This window comes from Halichoerus grypus, chromosome 7, assembly GCF_964656455.1.
Source record: "Halichoerus grypus chromosome 7, mHalGry1.hap1.1, whole genome shotgun sequence".
In the NCBI taxonomy this organism is placed as follows: domain Eukaryota; kingdom Metazoa; phylum Chordata; class Mammalia; order Carnivora; family Phocidae; genus Halichoerus; species Halichoerus grypus.
The window spans coordinates 25,905,443-25,926,537 of NC_135718.1; the positions used below are offsets into that span (position 1 = coordinate 25,905,443).

At 41.3% G+C, this 21,095-nt stretch overlaps 1 protein-coding gene across 6 annotated transcripts in view; it reads right to left on the minus strand.

Annotated features, from left to right (window-relative positions):
• AS3MT (arsenite methyltransferase) overlaps positions 1-20,661 on the minus strand; it is a 31,362-nt gene extending 10,701 nt beyond the window's left edge. For 5 of the 6 annotated variants that reach the window (XR_013449636.1, XR_013449635.1, XM_078077168.1 and 2 more), the window contains exons 1-10: positions 19,154-20,661; positions 18,691-18,731; positions 18,276-18,403; positions 17,001-17,151; positions 16,197-16,333; positions 15,416-15,485; positions 14,199-14,280; positions 5,932-6,063; positions 5,458-5,600; positions 3,299-3,433 (exon numbers count right to left, since the gene is read on the minus strand). Coding sequence is in view for 3 of the 6 variants with exons in the window: in XM_078077168.1 (XP_077933294.1) it covers positions 3,299-3,433; positions 5,458-5,600; positions 5,932-6,063; positions 14,199-14,280; positions 15,416-15,485; positions 16,197-16,333; positions 17,001-17,151; positions 18,276-18,403; positions 18,691-18,731; positions 19,154-19,367 (1,233 nt within the window). In the remaining 3 variants the exon portion in view is untranslated. The remainder of the gene's footprint in view (positions 1-3,298; positions 3,434-5,457; positions 5,601-5,931; positions 6,064-14,198; positions 14,281-15,415; positions 15,486-16,196; positions 16,334-17,000; positions 17,152-18,275; positions 18,404-18,690; positions 18,732-19,153) is intronic. The other variant, XR_013449637.1, reaches the window with a different exon arrangement.
• Positions 20,662-21,095: the final 434 nt, after the last annotated feature.

Here is a 21,095-nt window from a genome sequence, read left to right on the forward strand (position 1 = left end):
CCAGGGTCCTGGGATCGAGCCCCATATCGGGCTCCCTGCTCGGCGGGAAGCCTGCTTCTCCCTCACCCACTCCTCCTGCTTGTGTTCCTTCTCTCGCTGTGTCTCTCTCTGTCAAATAAATAAATGAAATCTTAAAAATAAAATAAAATATATATATGTATATATATGAGAGAAAGACAAAGAGGGATGCTACTCTCTAACTACCCATCTGCCTTCTTCATAGGGTAGCTGTGGAGATGGCAGGAGATAAACTGTGATAAAATGCTTTAGAAAATGCTATACCAATATTTCAGATACTAGAATAATTCCAAAAATGAATCTAAAATATTTTAGGAAACGATCACTTTAGAATATAGTGGTATCCTGGCTCTGGTATACATTCAAGAAATTAAGATATGATCAAAATTAGCTTTTCAAAACAGTGGGGAATTGATATAATAAATGAACAGGAAAATTTGAACTAGTTAATATTTGGAGAAATAGTCACACTGTACCTCAACATTTATGCTAAAATAAATTCCAGATGGTTTAAAAATTTTAATGTGAAAAGCAAAACCATGAAAGCACTAGAAGAATCTGCATGACCTTGGATTAAGCAATGGATTTTTAGCTATGACACCCAAAGCACAAGCAACCAAAAAAGAAAAAAGAAAAATTCAACTTCACCAAAATTAAAAACTTTTGTGCATCAAAGGACACTACCCAGAGTGAAAAGACAACACATGGAATGTGAGAAAGTTTTGCAAATCATATATCTGATAAGGGTCTAGTATCTAGAATATATAAAGAGCTCTTACAACTCAACAATAAAAAGACAACCCAATTTAAAAATGGGCAAAAGAGCCTAGGTAGCTCAGTCAGTTAAGTGTCCGACTCTTGATTTCATCTCAGGTCATGATCTCAGGGTTGTAAAATTGAGCCCAATGTGGGGCTCCATCTTAGGACCCTGGAATCACTACCCGAGCCGAAGGCAAATGCTTAACCGACTGAGCCACCCAGGCACCTCTAAATTGAATTCTGTTTAAAAACGAGGTTTAGGGGCACCTGGGTGGCTCAGTTGGTTAAGCATCTGCCTTTGGCTCACGTCATGATCCCAGGATCTTGGGATCGAGCCCCGCATTGGGTTGTAAAATTGAGCCCCATGTCGGACTCTGTCCTGGGCATGGAGCCTGCTTAAGTTCTCTCTTTCCCTCTCGCCCTGCCCCTCCTCCCTCTCTCTCCCTCTCTTAAAAAAAAAAAAATGGGCAAAGGATCTGAAACGACATTTCCCCAAAGAAAACATATAGATGGTCAACAAACATGTGAGAAGATGGTTAGCATCACTAGTCATTAGGGAAATGCAAATCCAAACCACAATGAGGTACTTTACACTGACTAGGATGACTACAATAAAAACTAAACAGAAAGTAACAGTGTTGGCAAAGATGTAGAGAAATTGGAAACCTATACATTGCTGGTAGGAATTTAAAATGGTGCAGCCACTGTGGAAAACAGTCTGGTGGGTCTTCAAAAAGTTGGATGTAGAATTACTATATGACTCAACAATCCCACGACTAGGTATAGACCCAAAATAATTGAAAACCAGTACTCAAATAAGGACACGAAGTACGCGTACATGCATGTTCACAGCAATACTACTTGGAACAGCCAGGAATAGAAAGAACCTAATCATCTATCAACTGATGAGTGGATAAACAAAATGTGGTATATCCATGCAATGGAATATTATTCAGACATAAAAAGGAATGAAGTGCTGACATATGGATAAACCTTGAAAACATTATGTTAAGTAAAAGAATCCAGACACAAAAGGCCTTACAGTATATGATTCCACTTATATAAGAATGTCCACCATAGGCAAATCCAGAGACAGAAAGCAGATTAGTTTATTGCCAGAGGCCGGGGGAGGGGAGATAGCAGAATGACTGCTTAATAAGTATGGGATTTCTTTTGGGGGTAATGAAAGTTTTCTGAAACTAGATACTAGTGATGACTGCACAACCTTGTAAATATACTCAAAGTCACTAAATTGTACACATTAAAATGGTGAAAATAGTGAATTTTGTTATATGAATTTTATCCCAGAATGTCTAAAGTACTAAAAGAGAATATAGGTGGGGCCCCTGGCTGACTCAGTCAGTGCAGGATGTAACTCCTTGTCTTGGGGTTGTGAGTTCAAGCCCCACCTTGGGTGTAGAGATTACTTAAAAATAAAATCTTAAAAAAATTTAAAAGAAAATATAGGTAAATTCATAATGTTCACATGGAGAAGGTCTTTCTAAACATAACATAAGAGGCAGAAACCATAAAGGAATTGACTACATAAAAATTGAAAATGTCTACTCAGGAAAAATAAGCAAATAAAAAGATAGATGACATGCTGAGAAAAAATATTCACAACATATAACAGATAATCGTTTATAGAGCAATAAAGAAATGGCAAATCCCACTCTAATGGCAGACGGTTAAAGGAATTATACAGGAAGTTCACATTGGATGAAATATAACTGGCCAATAAATATGCAAAAGGTTCAATATATGCAAAATAAAACAACAAATAATTTTCTGCCCATCAGACAAGCAAAGAGTTTTAAAAATAATACCCAATATTAGTAAGACGGCAGGGAAAAGGTATTCTCGTACATTGCAGGTAGGCATGTAGACTTCTACAATCTTTTTGTAGGGCAATTTGACTATCTCAATTAATACTTACAAATGTTTGAGGGGTACCCGGGTGGCTCAGTCGGTTAAGCATCTGCTTTCGGCTCAGGTCATGATCCCAGGGTCCTGGGATCGAGCCCCGCATCGGGCTCCCTGCTTAGCAGAGACTTTGCTTCTCTCTCTGCCCCTCCCCCCCACCCCCCAGCTTGTGCTCTCCCTCTTGCTCACTCTCTCTCTCGCAAATAAATAAAATCTTAAAAAAAAAAAATAATATTATTCAAATAATTATTTGAATATTTGAGTATAATTTTTTCCAAGGTAACTCTTAACCTTTTTTTGTATCTGGACTCCTTTAAGAATCTGATGAAAGTAATAGATACTTTCTTGAGAAAATACACATATACATATATAATTTTAAGGGATTCATGGATGCCCTGAAGTCCATTCATGGGTGCACCAAGTTAAGAGTCTCTGACTTACTATCCAGATTGGAAAAATAAAGTTATGAAATTAATTCAAATCATTTTGTAGGTACAAATATGGCTAGAAATTATTTATAGTGGCCAACTAAAAGAATAACGATTTGTTTCTTGTTTTAGCAGTCAGTGGCAAGGCAGGGACTGAAAGCCAAACAAACCTTTGATCCTAAAGCAGAACAGCCACTACATGCTGGCAGCTTCTCTCCAATTGGTCTGATCAGAAAATTCTGGGCGAATCGTGAATTCTTCAAGATAGCTGCCGTTTCTTCATCCACTTCAACAATTTCACCTTCCTGAAGGGTAGCAGAAAAAAAACACATATTAAGAAATGCCACTTTAATCTTTTTTTTAAGATTTTATTTATTTATTTGACAGAGAGAGACACAGTGAGAGAGGGAACACAAGCAGGGGGAGTGGGAGAGGGAGAAGCAGGCTTCCCGCGGAGCAGGGAGCCCGATGCGGGGCTGGATTCCAGGACCCTGGGATCACGACCCGAGCCAAAGGCAGACGCCTAATGACTGAGCCACCCAGGCGCCCCAAGAAATGCCACTTTAATCTTAATAAAAGAAAAACATACAAAGGTTTTACTAAGGAGTGACATTTCAGGATAAAAAGACTGTATCTTCTGAAACGATATTTCTATTCAGACCCTGCCGCTAGTTTCATGCTCATTTCAAAATGTAATTGACCAGTGTCATAATCAGTTTTTCTCTGGTGGCAAAGCAAAAAAAAAAAAAGGACACTCATTGCTCCAGTATCCCATCTCTCCTCAGAGACAGATGTAGAAAACCATTCATCATTAAAATGAGGGTTTAAATTAAAATAATAGTGTTAATGTGTATTTTTGTGAGTCCCAGGGTGTCTGGGGGGCTATATAAAAGGCTCATGCCTTGGGAACCAGGAGTGAGCACAGGAGATTCTGGGTTATCTAACCCCTGCTCCCTTCAGATAGCTCTGCGTTTACCCCTTCATATAGTGGGGTTACGTAATGCAATGTCTGACACATAGTAAGTATTGGTTTTTTGTGGTTTTTAAAATTTTTTTTTAAGATTTTATTTATTCATTTTGAGAGAGAGCGCACGAACGAGAGAGCACAAGCAGGGGGAGCGGCAGGCAGAGGGAGAGGGAGAAGCAGGCTCCCCGATGAGCAGAGAGCCCAATGTGGGGCTCGATCCCAGGACCCCGAGATCATGACCTGAGCCGAAGGCAGATGCTTAACTGACTGAGCCACCCAGATGCCCCAAGTGTTGTTTTTTTAAATAAGATCTTCCTTTAAAAAGGAATTCTGCTATTAAAGATGGGGGTTTTTTGAAAGCCACTATATCAGAGTGATGGGTTCAAAGGCCCTTCCCACTTTGATTCTGTGACCCTACAGAAGCAGGCAGTACATCAAGGGGCAGTGGATCAGTGAAAAAGCATCAATAGCACCAGGGAGTAGTTAAGAACTTCGAAGATGCTATCTGGACCAAAAAATCAGGTGGGAAACAGCTACCTTTGGAACAAATCATGATTATATCTTCTATTTACTGAGTTCCCGGTATGTACCAAGGTTCTGCTATATTATTGCTAATCTTTATTAAAATTTTATTTTTTAAGTAATCTCTACACCCAACATGGGGCTCGAACTTACAACCCGGAGACGAAGAGTCGCATGCTCTACTGACTCAACCAGCCAGGGGGCCCCTATATTACCACTAATCTTTTTTTTTTTTCTTATAGAAATTCCACACAGTAGGTATTATTACCCCTACTCTTGCAGTGGAGCAAACTATATGTCAAAGAAGGACTTATTCAAGTTTACCCAAGTAATAAATAATAGAGCCAGAATTTGAACCCAGGTATCTGATGCCAAAGCCTATACTTTTCCATTTTGAGGAAATAAAGACTGCCCTGCAAACAGTAGTAGAAATATCAATATATTGTCATTAAACAACAAGAGTTCCTTAATTCTATGATACAAGTGAACCACTGAAATACTGTTGCACAATACTTCTATTCTTTTCCATACTGCTTCTCTGTAATTCCATTAATCTGATGTCTGATGGATACTTCCCATAAAAGATTTTCTTAGGTGGTGACAGTGATATTGTGGTTATGTACAAGAATATTTTATTCTTAGGAGATGCATGCTGAAATATTAAGGATAACATGTCACGATGTCTGCGACTTACTTTTAATGGTTCAGCAAAAGCATACATACACACATGCACATGTCCCAACACCAGGAAAGGGAGAAGCAATGCAAGGTTAAGAAAAGGTACCTGGAGCAAACGTAAGAGTAGAAAGAATGTCCAAAATCATGGAAATTTTTATTTACCTTAAATGTGAAATTTGCATCAAATATTAGTTCTTTTTCGTGGCCCGTGATTCCTCCATTGTAAATCACTTGGCATCTTTTGGCTGGTCCTGTCTTAGGGAGTTTGAAGAGGCGAAATGTTGCAGAAACAAAACGACAGTCACCTAAAACGGAATTTACCCATGGTTCAGCTCCAGCTCCCAAATGGCTATTGGTTTGCTTAGTAGATGAAGAGCATACAGATTATAATGGTGATTTTCTTCTTTGCATGCCACCAGTTATCTTTCTGGGCAGTTCACTTTATTTACCAAATAACTTTGAAGTGCTTTATTAAATACCAAACTTTGGGAGGTTGCTATTAAACAGAAGACAAGACGGAGGTTTCCAGATGACCCAAAGTCTCCTTCAATGAGGCCCACTTAGTACACTCTTGCTAGACACCACACTTGAACCACTCAAGGAGCAGTTTTAACATTCCCCACTGCTCTTTCTTACCGATCACTCTTTCTAATTCCTTGTTTTGAACTGTAATGAGATTGGCAGTGACCAAACGTGGAGTGCAGAAACCAATTTTTTGGGCAAGGATGGCAAGGTTCTTCCAGTATAAAGCACCACCCAGGCACTCACCTAAAAAAAGAAAAATCACAAACCAACCAAACAACTAGATATTCAAGAAATTACTCCTCTATAAAACTGATTAGGAATGGTATTAGTTGGGGTGCCTGGCTGCCTCAGTTAGAAGAGCATACGGCTCTTGACCTCGAGGTCGTGAGTTTGAGCCCCACGTTGGGTGTAGAGATTACTTAAAAAAGGATATGGTGTTAGTTAAAACATATATCCTAGAAATAGAAAAAGGACCTGAGTGTCCCCCCAATATCTAGAAAGTCACAATTAAAATGGAGTATGCTAGCTTAATGGCCTCTGGGAACCATTATTCAAGACAGTCACTAATGTACGGTCCCATACAGCTGCAATCATATTTCTGGATGGATTAGGTCACATTCTGAAAAGCACTATGCTATGTGAGTAAAAACATATAAAGGATAATTTACAAATTGCCTATTAGCTCCAGATTATCATAAACGATCTGCTACTAGAACAGTAACTACTACTAATATTCATAAGGCAATTTACAGTTTTTAAATTTATTACATCAACAAATTAGAAACAACCCAAATGATTACCCATAGAGAAATGGTCAAATAAAGTATGGCACAGCTGTACAATACAGTTGTAGAATACACACACATTTTTAAAGATTTTAGGCTTAGGGGAGGAGGAGCAAGATGGCAGAGGAGTAGGAGACCTGGATTTCACCTGGTCCCAGGAATTCAGCTAGATAGGGATCAAACCATTCTGAACACCTATGAACTCAACAGGAGATCGAAGAAAAGAATAGCAGCAATTTTCTGAACAGAAAAGCGACCACTTTCTGGAAGGTAGGACGTGCACAGAAGTGAATCCGAGGCGATATTCAGGAGGATAGATGGCGGGGGAGGGGGCCTCCGTCGGCCGCTACCAGCAAGTGACAGAGCCGCGGAGCACAAAATCCTAACTTTTAGAAATCTGCTCTGCTGAGACGTCGCTCCAGTGGCTAAGCGGGGGGTGGAACCCTCGTGGGACAGTGTGGTCTCAGGACCCTCGGGGTCACAGAAAGACCGGGGGTGCCCTGAGTGTGGCAGAGCTCCCAGGTATCAGAGCGGGGAAGCCGGCTGCAGAGACGGAGCCCAGGCGCGGGCTCTCAGCTCGGGGTTGCCATAAACCGTGATCCGCGCCACAGTCGGGCCACTGCTCCTCCAGCAGGGACCCAACAAGCGGCAGATCCGGGGAAACTCCCCTTCCTTCCCCGGGAGGAGAGGTGCGGGAGCACACCGCAAGGATCTGCTGGGTTTGGAGACTCCACCCGGGGTCGGGTGCCAGATAGAAAGGTGCGGTCACAGGCCAAGTGAGCACGGAGTGCGGCCGGAGACCAGGGAGACGGGAGTGACTGATGGCTTTTCTCTGGGGGCGCACTGAGGAGTGGGGCCCCGAGTTCTCGTCTCCTCCGAGGCGGAGATTGGGAGGCCGCCATTTTCACTCTCATCCTCCAAAGCTGTACGGAAAGCTTGCGGGGAACAAAAGCTCCCGAGAGCAAACCCGAGCAGATTACTTAGCCCCGCCCCTGACATTCCGCCTCCAGCAAAGACATTTGGGAACCATGGCAACAGGCCCCTCCCCCAGAAGATCAGCGAGAACAGCCAGCCAAGACCAAGTTTACCGATCAATGAGAACGGCAGAACTCCAGCGCTACGTGAATACTGCACATACAATCCACGGCTTTTTTACCATGATTCTTTAGTCTTTCAAAGTTAATTTTTTTATTTTATTTCTTTTTTTTTAATTTTTCTTCTTTCCTTTTTCAACCAACATCTTATCTTAGCAATTCCTTTTTAAAAATCTTTTTTAATTTTCATCTTTAGTCATAGTCCATCCCTTCATCATATTTACCCTTATTTTTGTATATATATAAGTTTTTCTTTCTTTAAAATTTTGGGAGGCAGTTTCTTCTAACAGACCAAAATACACCCAAATTCTAGCCTGTGGCTCTGTTCTATTCACCAGCCTGATCATATTCTTTTTCTTTCCCTTTCTTCCACCCCCTACCCCCCCGGTTTTTGGGTCTTTTCTGATTTGTTTAGTGTATATTTTTCTGGGGGCGTTGTTACCCTTTTAGCATTTTGTTCTCTCATTCATCTATTCTTCTCTGGCAAAATGACAAGACGGAAAACTCACCTCAAAAAAAAAGAACAAGAGGCAGTACCAACTGCCAGGGACCTAATCAATACAGACATTAGTAAGATGTCGGAAGGAGAGTTCAGAATGACGATTATAAAGATACTAGCTGGGCTTGAAAAAACATAGAAGATACTAGAGAATCCCTTTCTAGAGAAATAAAAGAACTAAAATCTAACCAAGTCAAAATCAAAAAGGTTATTAATGAGGTGCAATAAAAAATGGAGGCTCTAACTGCTAGGATAAATGAGGCAGAAGGAAGAATTAGTGATATAGAAGACCAAATGATGGAGAATAAAGAAGCTGAGAAAAAGAGATAAACAACTACTGGATCACAATGGAAGAATTCAAGAGATAAGTGATAAGACAAAATAGTATCAGAATAATTGGGATCCCAGAAGAAGAAAGAGAGAGGGGGGCAGAAGGTATATTGGAGCAAATTATAGCGGAGAACTTCCCTAATTTGGGGAAGGAAACAGGCATCAAAATCCAGGAGGCACACAGAACCCCCCTCAAAATCAGTAAAAATAGGTCAACACCCAACATCTAATAGTAAAACTTACAAGTCTCAGAGACAAAGAAAAAGACCTGAAAGCAGCTCGGGACAAGAGGTCTGTAACCTACAATGGTAGAAACATTAGATTGGCAGCAGACCTATCCACAGAGACCTGGCAGGCCAGAAAGGACTGGCATGATATATTCAGAGCACTAAACGAGAAAAATATGCAGCCAAGAATGCTATATCCAGCTAGGCTGTCATTGAAAATAGAAGGAGAGATAAAAAGCTTCCAGGACAAAAAAAAAAAAAAAAAAAAAACCTAAAAGAATTTGCAAACACCAAACCAGCCCTACAAAAAATATTGAAAGGGGTCCTCTAAGCAAAGAGAGAGCCTAAAAGTAACATAGACCAGAAAGGAACAGAGACAATATACAGTAACAGTCACCTTACAGGCAATACAATGACACTAAATTCGTATCTTTCAATAGTAACCCTGAATGTAAATGGGCTAAATGCCCCAACCAAAAGAACAGGGTATCAGATTGGATTAAAAAAAACAAGACCCACTGATATGCTGTCTGCAAGAGACTCATTTTAGATGCAAAGACACCTCCAGATTTAAAGTGAGGGGGTGGAAAACCATTTACCATGCTAATGGACATCAAAAGAAAGCTGGGATGGCAATCCTTATATCAGACAAATTAGATTTTAAACCAAAGACTATAATAAGAGATGAGGAAGGACACTATATCATACTTAAAGGGTCTATGCAACAAGAAGATCTAACAATTTTAAATATCTATGCCCCTAACATGGGAGCAGCCAATTATATAAGCCAATTAATAACAAAATCAAAGAAACACATCGACAATAATACAGTAATAGTAGGGGAATTTAACACCCACCCCCCTCACTGAAATGGACAGATCATCTCAGCAAAAGATCAACAAGGAAATAAAGGCTTTAAATGACACACTGGACCAGATGGGACTTCACAGATAAATTCAGAACATTCCATCCCAAAGCAACAGAATACACATTCTTCTCTAGTGCACATGGAACATTCTCCAGAATAGATCACATTCTGGGTCACAAATCAGGTCTCAACTGGTACCAAAAGATTGGAATCATTCCCTGCATATTTTCAGACCACAATGCTTTGAAACTAGAACTCAATCACAAGAGTGCTCGCTTCAGCAGCACATATACTAGAACTCAATCACAAGAGGAAAGTTGGAAAGAACTCACATACATGGAGACTAAAGAGCATCCTACTAAAGAATGAATGGGTCAACCAGGAAATTAAAAAAGAAACAAATTCATGGAAACAAATGAAAATGAAAACACAACTGTTCAAAAATCTTCGGGATGCAGCAAACGTGGTCCTAAGAGGAAAGTATATAGCAATACAAGCCTTTCTCAAGAAACAAGAAAGGTCTCAAATACACAACCTAATCCTAAACCTAAAGGAGCTGGAGAAAGAACAGCAAATAAAGCCTAAACCCAGCAGGAGAAGAAAAACAATAAAGATCAGAGCAGAAATCAATGAAATAGAAACCAAAAGAACAGTAGAACAGATCAATGAAACTAGGAGCTGGTTCTTTGAAAGAATTAATAAGATTGATAAACCCCTGGCCAGACTTATCAAAAAGAAAAGAGAAAGGACCCAAATAAATAAAATCATGAATGAAAGAGGAGAGATCACAACCATCACCAAAGAAATACAAATAATTATAAGAACATATTATGAGAAACTATATGCCAGCAAATTAGACAATCTGGAAGAAATGGATGCCTTCTTAGAGACGTATAAACTACCAAAACCAAACCAGGAAGGAATAGAAAACCTAAACAAACTCATAACCAGTAAGGAAATTGAAGCAGTCATCAAAAATCTCCCAACAAACAAGAGCCCAGGACCAGATGACTTTCCAGGGGAATTCTACCAAACATTTAAAGAAGAACTAATACCTATTCTTCTGAAACTGTTCCAAAAAATAGAAATGGAAGGAAAACTTCCAAACTCATTTTATGAGGCCAGCATTACCTTGATCCCAAAACCAGACAAAGACCCCATCAAAAAGGAGAATTACAGACTAATATCCCTGATGAACATGGATGCAAAAATTCTCACCAAAATACGAGCCAATAGGATCCAACAGTACATTAAAAGGATTATTCACCACGACCAAGTGGGATTTATCCCTGGGCTGCAAGGTTGGTTCAACATCCGCAAATCAATCAATGTGAAACAATACATTTATAAAAGAAAGAACAAGAACCATATGATACTCTCAATAGATGCAGAAAAAGCACTTGACAAAGTACAGCATCCTTTCTTGATTAAAACTCTTCACAGTTTAGGGATAGAGGGTACATACCTCAATATCATAAAAGCCATCTATGAAAAACCCACAGCAAATATCATGCTTCATGGGGAAAAACTGAGAGCTTTTCCCCTAAGGTCAGGAACACAGCAAGGATGTCCACTATCACCACTGCTATTCAACATAGTATTAGAAGTCCTAGCCTCAGCAATCAGATAACAAAAAGAAATAAAAGGCATCCGAATCGGCAAAGAAGAAGTCAAACTCTCACTCTTTGCAGATGATATGATACTTTATGTGGAAAACCCGAAAGACACCACCCAAAACTGTTAGAACTCATACAGGAATTCAGTAAACTGGCAAAATATAAAATCAATGCACAGAAATCAGTTGCATTTCTATACACCAACAACAAGACAGAAGAAAGAGAAATTAAGGAGCTGATCCCATTTACAATTGCACCCAAAACCATAAGATACCTAGGAATAAATCTAACCAAAGAGGCAAAGGATCTATACTCAGAAAACTATAGAATACTCATGAAAGAAATTGAGGAAGACACAAAGAAATGGAAAAACGTTCCATGCTCATAGATTAGAAGAATAAATACTGTGAAAATGTCTATGCTACCTAGAGCAATCTACACATTTAATGCAATCCCTATCAAAATACCACCAACTTTTTCCAAAGAAATGGAACAAGTAATCCTAAAATTTGTATGAAACCAGAAAAGACCCCGAATAGCCAAAGGAATGTTGAAAAAGAAAAGCAAAGCTGGTGGCATCACAATTCCAGACTTCAAGCTCTATTACAAAGCTGTAATCATCAAGACAGTATGGTACTGGCACAAAAACAGACACACAGATCAATGGAACAGAATAGAGAGCACAGATATGGACCCTCAACTCTATGGTCAACTAATCTTTGACAAAGCAGGAAAGAATGCCCAATGGAAAAAAGACAGTCTCTTCAACAAATGGTGTTGGGAAAATTGGACAGCCACATGCAGAAGAATGAAACTGGACCATTCTTTCCACCACACATAAAAATAGATTCAAATGGATGAACAACCTCAATGTGAGACAGGAATCCATCAAAATCCTTGAGGAGAATACAGGCAGCAACCTCTTCGACCTCAGCCGCAGCAACTTCTTCCTAGAAACATCGCCAAAGGCAAGGGAAGCAAGGGCAAAAATGAACTATTGGGACCTCATCAAGATAAAAAGCTTTTGCACACCAAAGGAAACAGTCAACAAAACCAAAAGACAACTGACAGAATGGGAGAAAATATTTGCAAATGACATATCAGATAAAGGGCTAATATAAAAAAATCTATAAAGAACTTATCAAACTCAACACCCAAAGAACAAATAATCCAATCAAGAAATGGGCAGATGACATGAACAGACATTGCTGCAAAGAAGACATCCAAATGGCCAACAGACATATGAAAAACTGCTCAACGTTGCTCAGCATCAGAGAAATACAAATCAAAACCTCAGTGAGATACCACCTCACACCAGTCAGAATGGCTAAAATTAACAAGTCAGGAAACGACAGATGTTGGCGAGGATGTGGAGAAAGGGGAACCCTCCTACACTGTTGGTGGGAATGCAAACTGGTGCAGCCGCTCTGGAAAACAGTATGGAGGTTCCTCAAAAAGTTGAAAATAGAGCTACCCTATGACCCAGCAATCACACTACTGGGTATTTACCCCAAAGATACAAATGTAGTGATCTGAAGGGGCATGTGCTCCCCAATGTTTATAGCAGCAATGTCCACAATAGCCAAACTATGGAAAGAGCCTAGATGTCCAGCAACAGATGAATGGATAAAGAAGATGTAGTATATATATATGTGTGTGTGTGTATATATATATATATATATACACACACACACAATGGAATATCATACAGCCATCAAAAAATGAAATCTTGCCATTTGCAATGACGTGGATAGAACTAGAGGATATTATGCTAAGCGAAATAAGTCAATCAGAGAAAGACAATTATCATATGATCTCACTGATACGAAGAATTTGAGAAACAAGACAGGATCATAGGGGAAGGGAGGGAAAAATGAAACAAGACAAAACCGGAGGGGGAGACAAACCATAAGAGACTCTTAATCTCAGGAAACAAACTGAGGGTTGCTGGAGGGGAGGGGGGTGGGAGGGATGGGGTGGCTGGGTGATGGACACTGGGGAGGGTATGTGCTATGGTGAGCGCTGTGAATTGTGTAAGACTGATGAATTACAGATCTGTACCCCTGAAACAAATAATACATTATGTTAATAATAATAATAATAATAATAATAAAGATTTTAGGCTTAGGAAACATGCCAAATGAAATTAGGATACTAAATTCTACATATAGCATGCTCCAAATTTTATTATACACACACACACACACACCCTACAAGGATATATGCTAAAATGTTAAAGAAGTTATTGCCAGGTTACATAAGTAATTTTTTCTTTTTCTTTTTTCTTTTTGTATTTTCCAACATTTTAACAATATTCATTTATTATTGTATGACAAGAAAAAAGTTAACAGAACTTATTTTAAAAGAACTTTTTTTTTTAATAGGATTCTTTTTTTTTTCTTTTTCTTTTTTTTTAGTAATCTCTATACCTACTGTGGGCATTGAACTCACAACCCTGAGATCAAGAGTCACATGCTCTACTGACTGAGCCGACCAGGTGCCCCTAATAATAAGAACTTATTTCATAATCAGACTGTCCACAGGCATACATTCATCTCCTCAACTTCCAGAGACTCCATTTAAATGACAATAAGGGAATAAACAACACAATAACACTGAGGACAGAAGGAGATGAAGGGGCTTCAGTCCCCAAAGGGTTACTATGCTACAGTTTTCAAAGTATTTTTCATGTCCACTATCTCATTTAATCTTCATAACAGCCCAATAAGTTAGATTGTATTATTATCTGCATTTTACAATTTGGAAAACAATGACTCAAAGAGACTAATTAAACTCTAAGGTCATACTACTCTTGAGTGGCAGAGGAGAAAGGGGACAGAAGCCACCCCACCTAGTCCTACGTGTTCCCACATCACAAAGCCTCCTCCTGGATATTAGCAGATTGGAGCTCTGTACATGAACAAGTATCTGCCGTAAAACAAAACAAAGCAACACTTACCCCATAAAATTCTGTGTGTCCTGATTTCTTCTGGCAATTCAAGGCTAGCATAGACGTCACTGAAATACAGCTCCCCCCCGTGCTGAAACAGCATTATTAGTCCAAACAAGGTTAAAGATGACATTAGTCCCAGATAGCAAAGAAAGGAATGAGGAGATAAAATCAATTTTAAAAACCAAACAGAAGTACTGAGGTGACTCTTGGTGAACAAAGCCCAGCTGCCTTACTAGTTACAAGCAATAGCTGCGTGCCAAGATTTCTTTTCAGTGCCCTACAGACAATAAAATGGCTTTCCAAGAGTGTTTCTCTCCTAAATAAAGATACTCGGGTACTTAAAATTTTAGCCAGTCTGAACCAAATGCAGTCCCAGGTGGTTGTATAACTAATAGAAGTAAATAGTATTCCCGAATTCTTCTCCTTTAAAAATCATAACTTTTGTAATGTTATTTATTTTTATAATAATAATTATATTTTTTGAATGTCCTTAAAATCTCAGACATATGAGTGATCAGGAATTTTACGATTTTATTTAGCTAGTTTCAAGGGCTCTGAGTCCAGATTGTACTATAATGTCTCTACCTTTTAGAAGTACATCTTGATGAAGATAGTATGCTGGCCCATGACATTATTAAATCATTCCTACATATTCTTATTTCATCTCTATGACAAGCCCTGTAAACCAAAAATCTCAGAATCTTCTATCTATCACGAAGATATACATCTCATGATATATGTGGAGGGTATGGAGCTCCAGCAAGTCTTCCTTTTAGAAAGTAGTTAATGTAAAATTTCCATCTTTTTTAACTTCCCAAAGATCTGAAATCCTGATAGAAATGAAATAAGCAGCCCTCAGAAACACTATATAAGCTGGAAGAGTCTATCCATAGCAATCTTTCGGAGTCAGTCCAAAAGTCCCTGAAGTTCTAAGATGCTATCCCAGGACCAGAGGCAGCAGGGCACAGGAAAAGAGACCACAATAAAGCAACTATTTTACAGCATCCAATGACAATCATGACTCTCGGATTTACGACCTTTTACGACATGAGAGGAAAAGGAATCCACGTCTGGGGCATTCTCGCCACGCCTCTTTTTGCCGTCCCTTTTTAACGTGAATAAATGGCAAGAGTTGGAGCTGTCAGCTCAAGGGGGCAAGAACAGGACAGATCCCATCTGCTCTTACCGACGTGTAGAGACCCGTTGTCTCCCCTTTCCCTCACCTTCAGCACTCGGTACGCCTCCTGCAGCACGGGTTCCTTATCAGGCACAAGGTTAATGACACAATTTGATCTAAAAAAGAAGAGATGGAATGTCAGGCAAATTCACACACTACTCAGAATGCTTCAAATCCTTTAGTCTCTAAAGACGTCTTCCATCATTTCCCAAAGCTACACCATTCTTTCTGCCTCCCTCTTCTCTTCCCCACGCTCAACTTTTTCCCAAGAAAAAGGAGATGGAGTGTTTAAAATCGCAATAAAATCGCAATAAATTTTTAGTCAATTTGAGTGGGCAGAAAAAAAAAAATCAGGCACGCTCCTGATTTGTGTCTGCGCGGATGGTCACCGCGCAACGGCACGAAGGCTGGTTCCCCATGCCTCCTGCACCACGCGTTTCTTAGGCCACATGTAGATAGGCGAAATTCATCAAAGGCAGCTTCATTAAGGCTGTCACCTGGGCATGATTTGACAACAATTCAAAAGAAAAGGAGAAACAGACTCCTACACCTTGCTGTGACAATAACACTGAAGATAACAGGTCGGTGTGTGTTGTACGAGCAGACTCAATGGTCCTGCTGTTCTTTTGGGCTCATCCGTTTATGTTTCAGTTTACAGTCGGTTCTCTCCTGGGCTAGTGTGTTCTGAGACCGGTGGGCTACAAGCACCTGAGAACAGCTCCGTCCCTTTATTAGGTCAGGCTTAACACCCTAAATGAGAGTCAGTTCCACAAAGAGTGTTCGACAGGAAATGGGCTATATTCACAGAAATAAGGGTATAGACCTACATAACAATATCGTAACTCTCATTCTTGATTCCAGTCTCCTCCAAATTCTCTATGTAGCCATGAAGAAAAGTCACATTGGGTGTCTGGAAGCCATGTTTTTCCATGTGATACTCAATATACTTCTTAGCCACTTCTACCTAAAAAAACAAAAAACCAAAACCATATATAAATATATATATATATATATGGATTTGATAATCATTTTTTTAAATATGCTACTCTTTTACTAAAAATTTCCTATTATGAATGGAATATTCATAATATATTTTTGGTAAGTGTTTAAGGTTCCTCTGGGCATGTAGGATAAATTACAGTCTGGGACAACTCAATGAGGGATAAACTCTCTGCTGGGTTTTTTGTTTTGTTTTGTTTTGTTTTTTTAATTAGGTAGGCTCCACACCCAATGTGGGGCTTGAACTCATGACCCTGAGAGCAAGAGTCACATATTTTATTGCCTGAGCTTGCCAGGTGCCCCTTGATACATGGATTTTGCTTGAGTAAACTCTTCACTCAACAACAAAATCCTTCAAGATAGATGGCAGAAGCAAGGGAAAAATCAGACTCCACTGGGTCATCATGATATTCATTTATCAGGTCAAACCTCTGACTCTGTTCTCCCAGAAGAGCCCCTAATTGTCAAAGTTCTCAGCCTTCAGGGCAGGAAGCACTAGTGGCGCAAATGAGCTTTGCATTTAGCAGCCTTCTTAGATTATCCTTGAAGAGAGTCACAAAGGAAACAACTTTGTCTTTAAAAGAATGCCTTTGAGAATTCTTTCCTCCTTGTCCTCCAAATCTCTGCCTCACCTGACTTTCCGTCATGTCTATCCCAGTGACATGTCCTGTCTCACCGACCAGCTGACTCAGTACATAGCAATCTCTGCCACTTCCACTGCCCAGGTCCAAAATCCAGCAGTTTTCCAGACACTCAGGGATTACCAGACCACAGCCATAATACCTGGGAAATAGAAAATACATCCATGTATACATATTTTCCCCCTAGAGACTAGAATATGTGGAATCGCTAAATCTTACAAATCCTTTCTTCCTACCTCTCTCCTTCCTTTCTGCCCTCCTTGCTTCCACCATTCACTGGATTTCTATTTAGGTGTTTCGTTTCCCCCACTAAACTGGAAGCTCCATGAAAACTGGGACTCTGTCTGCTTAGTTTACCATTGTTATCATCGTTGGGCACTGTACCAGGTACTAAGACAAACAAGCCATTTACAATATTTGTTGAGTAAATACATTTAGTTAGTTATTATAGCTGAACATCTACTAAAGGTCCAGAACTGTGCTCGTTATTGGAGAAGAAATGTACAAGATTTCTGTCCCCCAGGGGTATTTAACTGGGGAGGTAAACCATGAGCACAGAAAACATTTCCCATGATTTACTGCACAGGCAGTAAGTGCTATAGTGGTTTAGGGAAGAGGGTGCTCGAGGAGGGATAAGGCTTCACAAAGTAGGTAGGACATCAGTGAAGTGTTGGAAGGGCAGGATTTGTTAGGTAGAAAGGAGAGGGAAGGCATTCCAGATCAATAATTGCATGTGAGGGGCGCCTGGGTGGCTGAGTTGTTAGGCGTCTGCCTTCGGATGAGGTCATGATCCCAGGGTTCTGGGATCTGGGATCCGCACTCAGCAGGGAGCCTGCTTCTCCCTCTGCCTGCAGCTCCCCTGGTTATGCTTGCCCTCTCTCTCTGTCAAATAAATAAAATCTTTTTTAAAAAAAATAATTGCATGTGAGGCAGGAGGAAGGGAAAGGTCTAGCTAGAGTAGTATAGTGCATCAGAGGGAGCTGGGGTTGGTTAGGAAGTGGGGGCCAAACTGGACAGCCTTGAATGTCAGGTCCAAGGTGTATCCTGAGTAAAGGGAGGTTGGGTGGGGAGGGGCGTCATTGGAAGTTTTTAAACAGAGCTGTAAGACGATCATTGCTGTGCTTTACCAGTTTTATGGTAGACACGGCAAACTAGATGGATCGGAGGAAATGGGTTAATTCCCTAGGGACCGCATCACTGTCTTGAAAAAGCTGCTGCCTAGAGTCTTCATGGTGGGGGGATGGGGGGCAGCACAGGGAACTCTACCTCAAGGCTACTTCTTCATGTACATTCGTCAAGGCTTCCCGGATGTGCTTGGGGACCAGCCTGGCTGCAGTGACGCAGGCACTGGTCTGGAGATCTGCTGATTTCTTCAGCACCTGCCCGTAGTAGGTCTGACCAGAGGCCAAGGGCAGGGTTGGGGTGGGGAGAGAGAAAAGCTGGAACTGGTATCCACAGGGTGAAGTCTCCCATGTCCACCACCACCCCCAGCCCCACCCATCCAGGCCTGGCTAGGCTTTACCCCTGCAAAGCTCTAAGCCCAGACTTTGCCCTGCACCCCCCTCCCGTCCCCTCCTTGATCCTGGGGGGCAAGGGCACAGGCGGGCCGGGCTAACAAAGGCCTAGTGCTCCCACTCAGTCGAGGCTCCTCCTGGGCCATTCCAGGCCCTTCTGCTGGCACCTGCACGTCCTTCCGTATCTCAGCGTCTCGGGGGGCCGCCACTGCCGGGAGGAGAAAAAAGGAAGCTGAAAGGCAAAGGTGCTGAGCACCTGCAAGGGGAAAGGAGCGGGCTAAGGTAGAGGGGTGGTTAAAAGGCAGGCCGGGAGGGCGCCTGGGTGGCTCAGTTGGTTAAGCGACTGCCTTCGGCTCAGGTCATGATCCCAGGGTCCTGGGATCGAGTCCCACATCGGGCTCCCGGCTCAGCGGGGAGCCTGCTTCTCCCTCTGACCCTCTCCTCTCTCATGCTGTTCCTCTCTCGCTCGCTCTCTAATAAATAAATAAATAAATAAAATCTTTAAAAAAAAAAAAAAAAGGCAGGCCGGGAGCGCTTGTGATGGTGACTGGTAGGGGGTGGTGATTGCAGGGCCTGCCTCGAGGGTCCGCACTGGGGGCGGGGCAGGGAGGCGAGGGGCGGCGCACTCACTGTCTGCTGGGCCTCTGGACTCCAGGACTTGGGCACTCCCGCAACCAGCTCCCCAGGCCGAGCACTCCCGAGGCCCCGCCCCGGGGCAGGCAGGCCTGATCTCCGGAGGGGCGGGCTTCCCGAGCCTGCACCAGGTGGTGCCAGCCGGCTCCACCCGCTGGGGGATGCAGGAACCCGCCACCGCTTCCAGGAGCTTCCAACGCAGTCTGATCATCTGCCCTCACATGGCGCTCTGACCCTGCTGGGCCCAGTGTCATCTCGGTTGTCTTTAGTCTCTCCAACCAGGAAGAGGCTATTACTATTCATTAGTATCTTCCTTTATTGCTCCACTGTGGTTTTCATTTATAAACCCGGACTTAAAGGAACCCATATGATTTTTGCCCCTTTGGGGAATGAAGTTACCTTGCTCAATCTTTTTTTTTTTTTTAATTGAAGTCTAGTTGATATACAATGTTACCTAAGTCTCAGGTGTACAACATAGTGATTCCACAATTCCATACATTCCACAATGCTCACCACAAGCATAGTTGCCATCTGCTGCCTTATTCCATTACTGACTATATTCCCTATACTGTACTTCTCATCCCCATGACTTACTCATTTTACAACTGTAAGTTTTACCTCTTAGTCCCCTTCACCAATTTTGCCCATCCCTGCCCCTGCAACCACCAGTTTGTATTAGTCTGTTTCTTTAGATCCCACACATAAGTGAATTATGTGGTATTTGTCTCTCTCTGCCTGGCTTATTTCACTTGGCATAATACCCCCTGGGTCCATCATGTTGTCCCAAATAGCAAGATCTCATTCTTTTCTATGGCTGTGTAATATTCTATTATATAAATACGGAATTGTATATTATTGTGAGTGTGTGTGTGTGTGTGTATACACATACATATACACCTCTTCTTTATCCATTCATCTATTGATGGACACTTAGGTTGCTTCCATATCTTGGCTACTGTAAATAATGCTGCAATAAACATAGGGGTGCATGTACCTTTTCAAATTAGTTTTCATTTTGGGGGCGTAAATAACCAGCAATGGAATTACTAGATCACATGGTAGTTCTATTTTTAATTTTCTGAGGAACCCCCATACTGTTTTCCACAGTGACTGCACCAGTTTGTATTCTCACCAACAGGGTGAGGGTTTCCTTTTCTCCACATCCTTACCAACACTTGTTATTTCTTGTCCTTCTGATTTTATTTTAGTCATTCTGACTGGTGTGAGGTGGTATCTCACCGTGGTTTTGATTTGCATTTCCCAGATGATGAGCGAGCATGAGCACCTTTTCATGTGTCTGCCGGCCATCTGTACATCTTCTTTGGGGAAATGTCCGTTCAGGTCCTCCGCCCATTTTTTACACAAATTATTTATTCTCAATCTATTTTTAAAGTCAGGTTTAGGGCGCCTGGGTGGCTCAAATGCTTAAGCGTCTGCCTTCAGCTCAGGTCATGATGCCAGGGTCCTGGGATCAAGGCCCACATTGGGCTCCTGGCTGGGCGGGGGGCCTGCTTCTCCCTCTCCCTCTGCCTCTCCCCCTGCTCATGCTCTCTCTCTCTCTCTCTCTGTGTCTCTGTGTCTCAAATGAATAAATAAAATCTTAAAAAAAAAAAAAGTCAGGTTTATTGAGATATAATTCACATTCAGGAAAATCCAACTTTCTCTAGCGTACAGTACTGTGAATTCTGACAAACGAATACATGACAATAGAGACTCTCTCATGCTGAAGTTTCTTTGTGCCCCTTTGTAGTAAATCCCCCTCCTCTCCCCCACCAGCTCCTAAACAACCACCGATCTATTCTCCCTCCTTATCCAGAATGCCATGGAATCATACTGTATGCATGTAGCAGTTTTCAGTCTGTTTTGAATTATATTTAGAAAAGCAACTCTGCTAAATTCATTTTTAACCTCTAGTAATTTCTAGTCAATTCACTTGTGT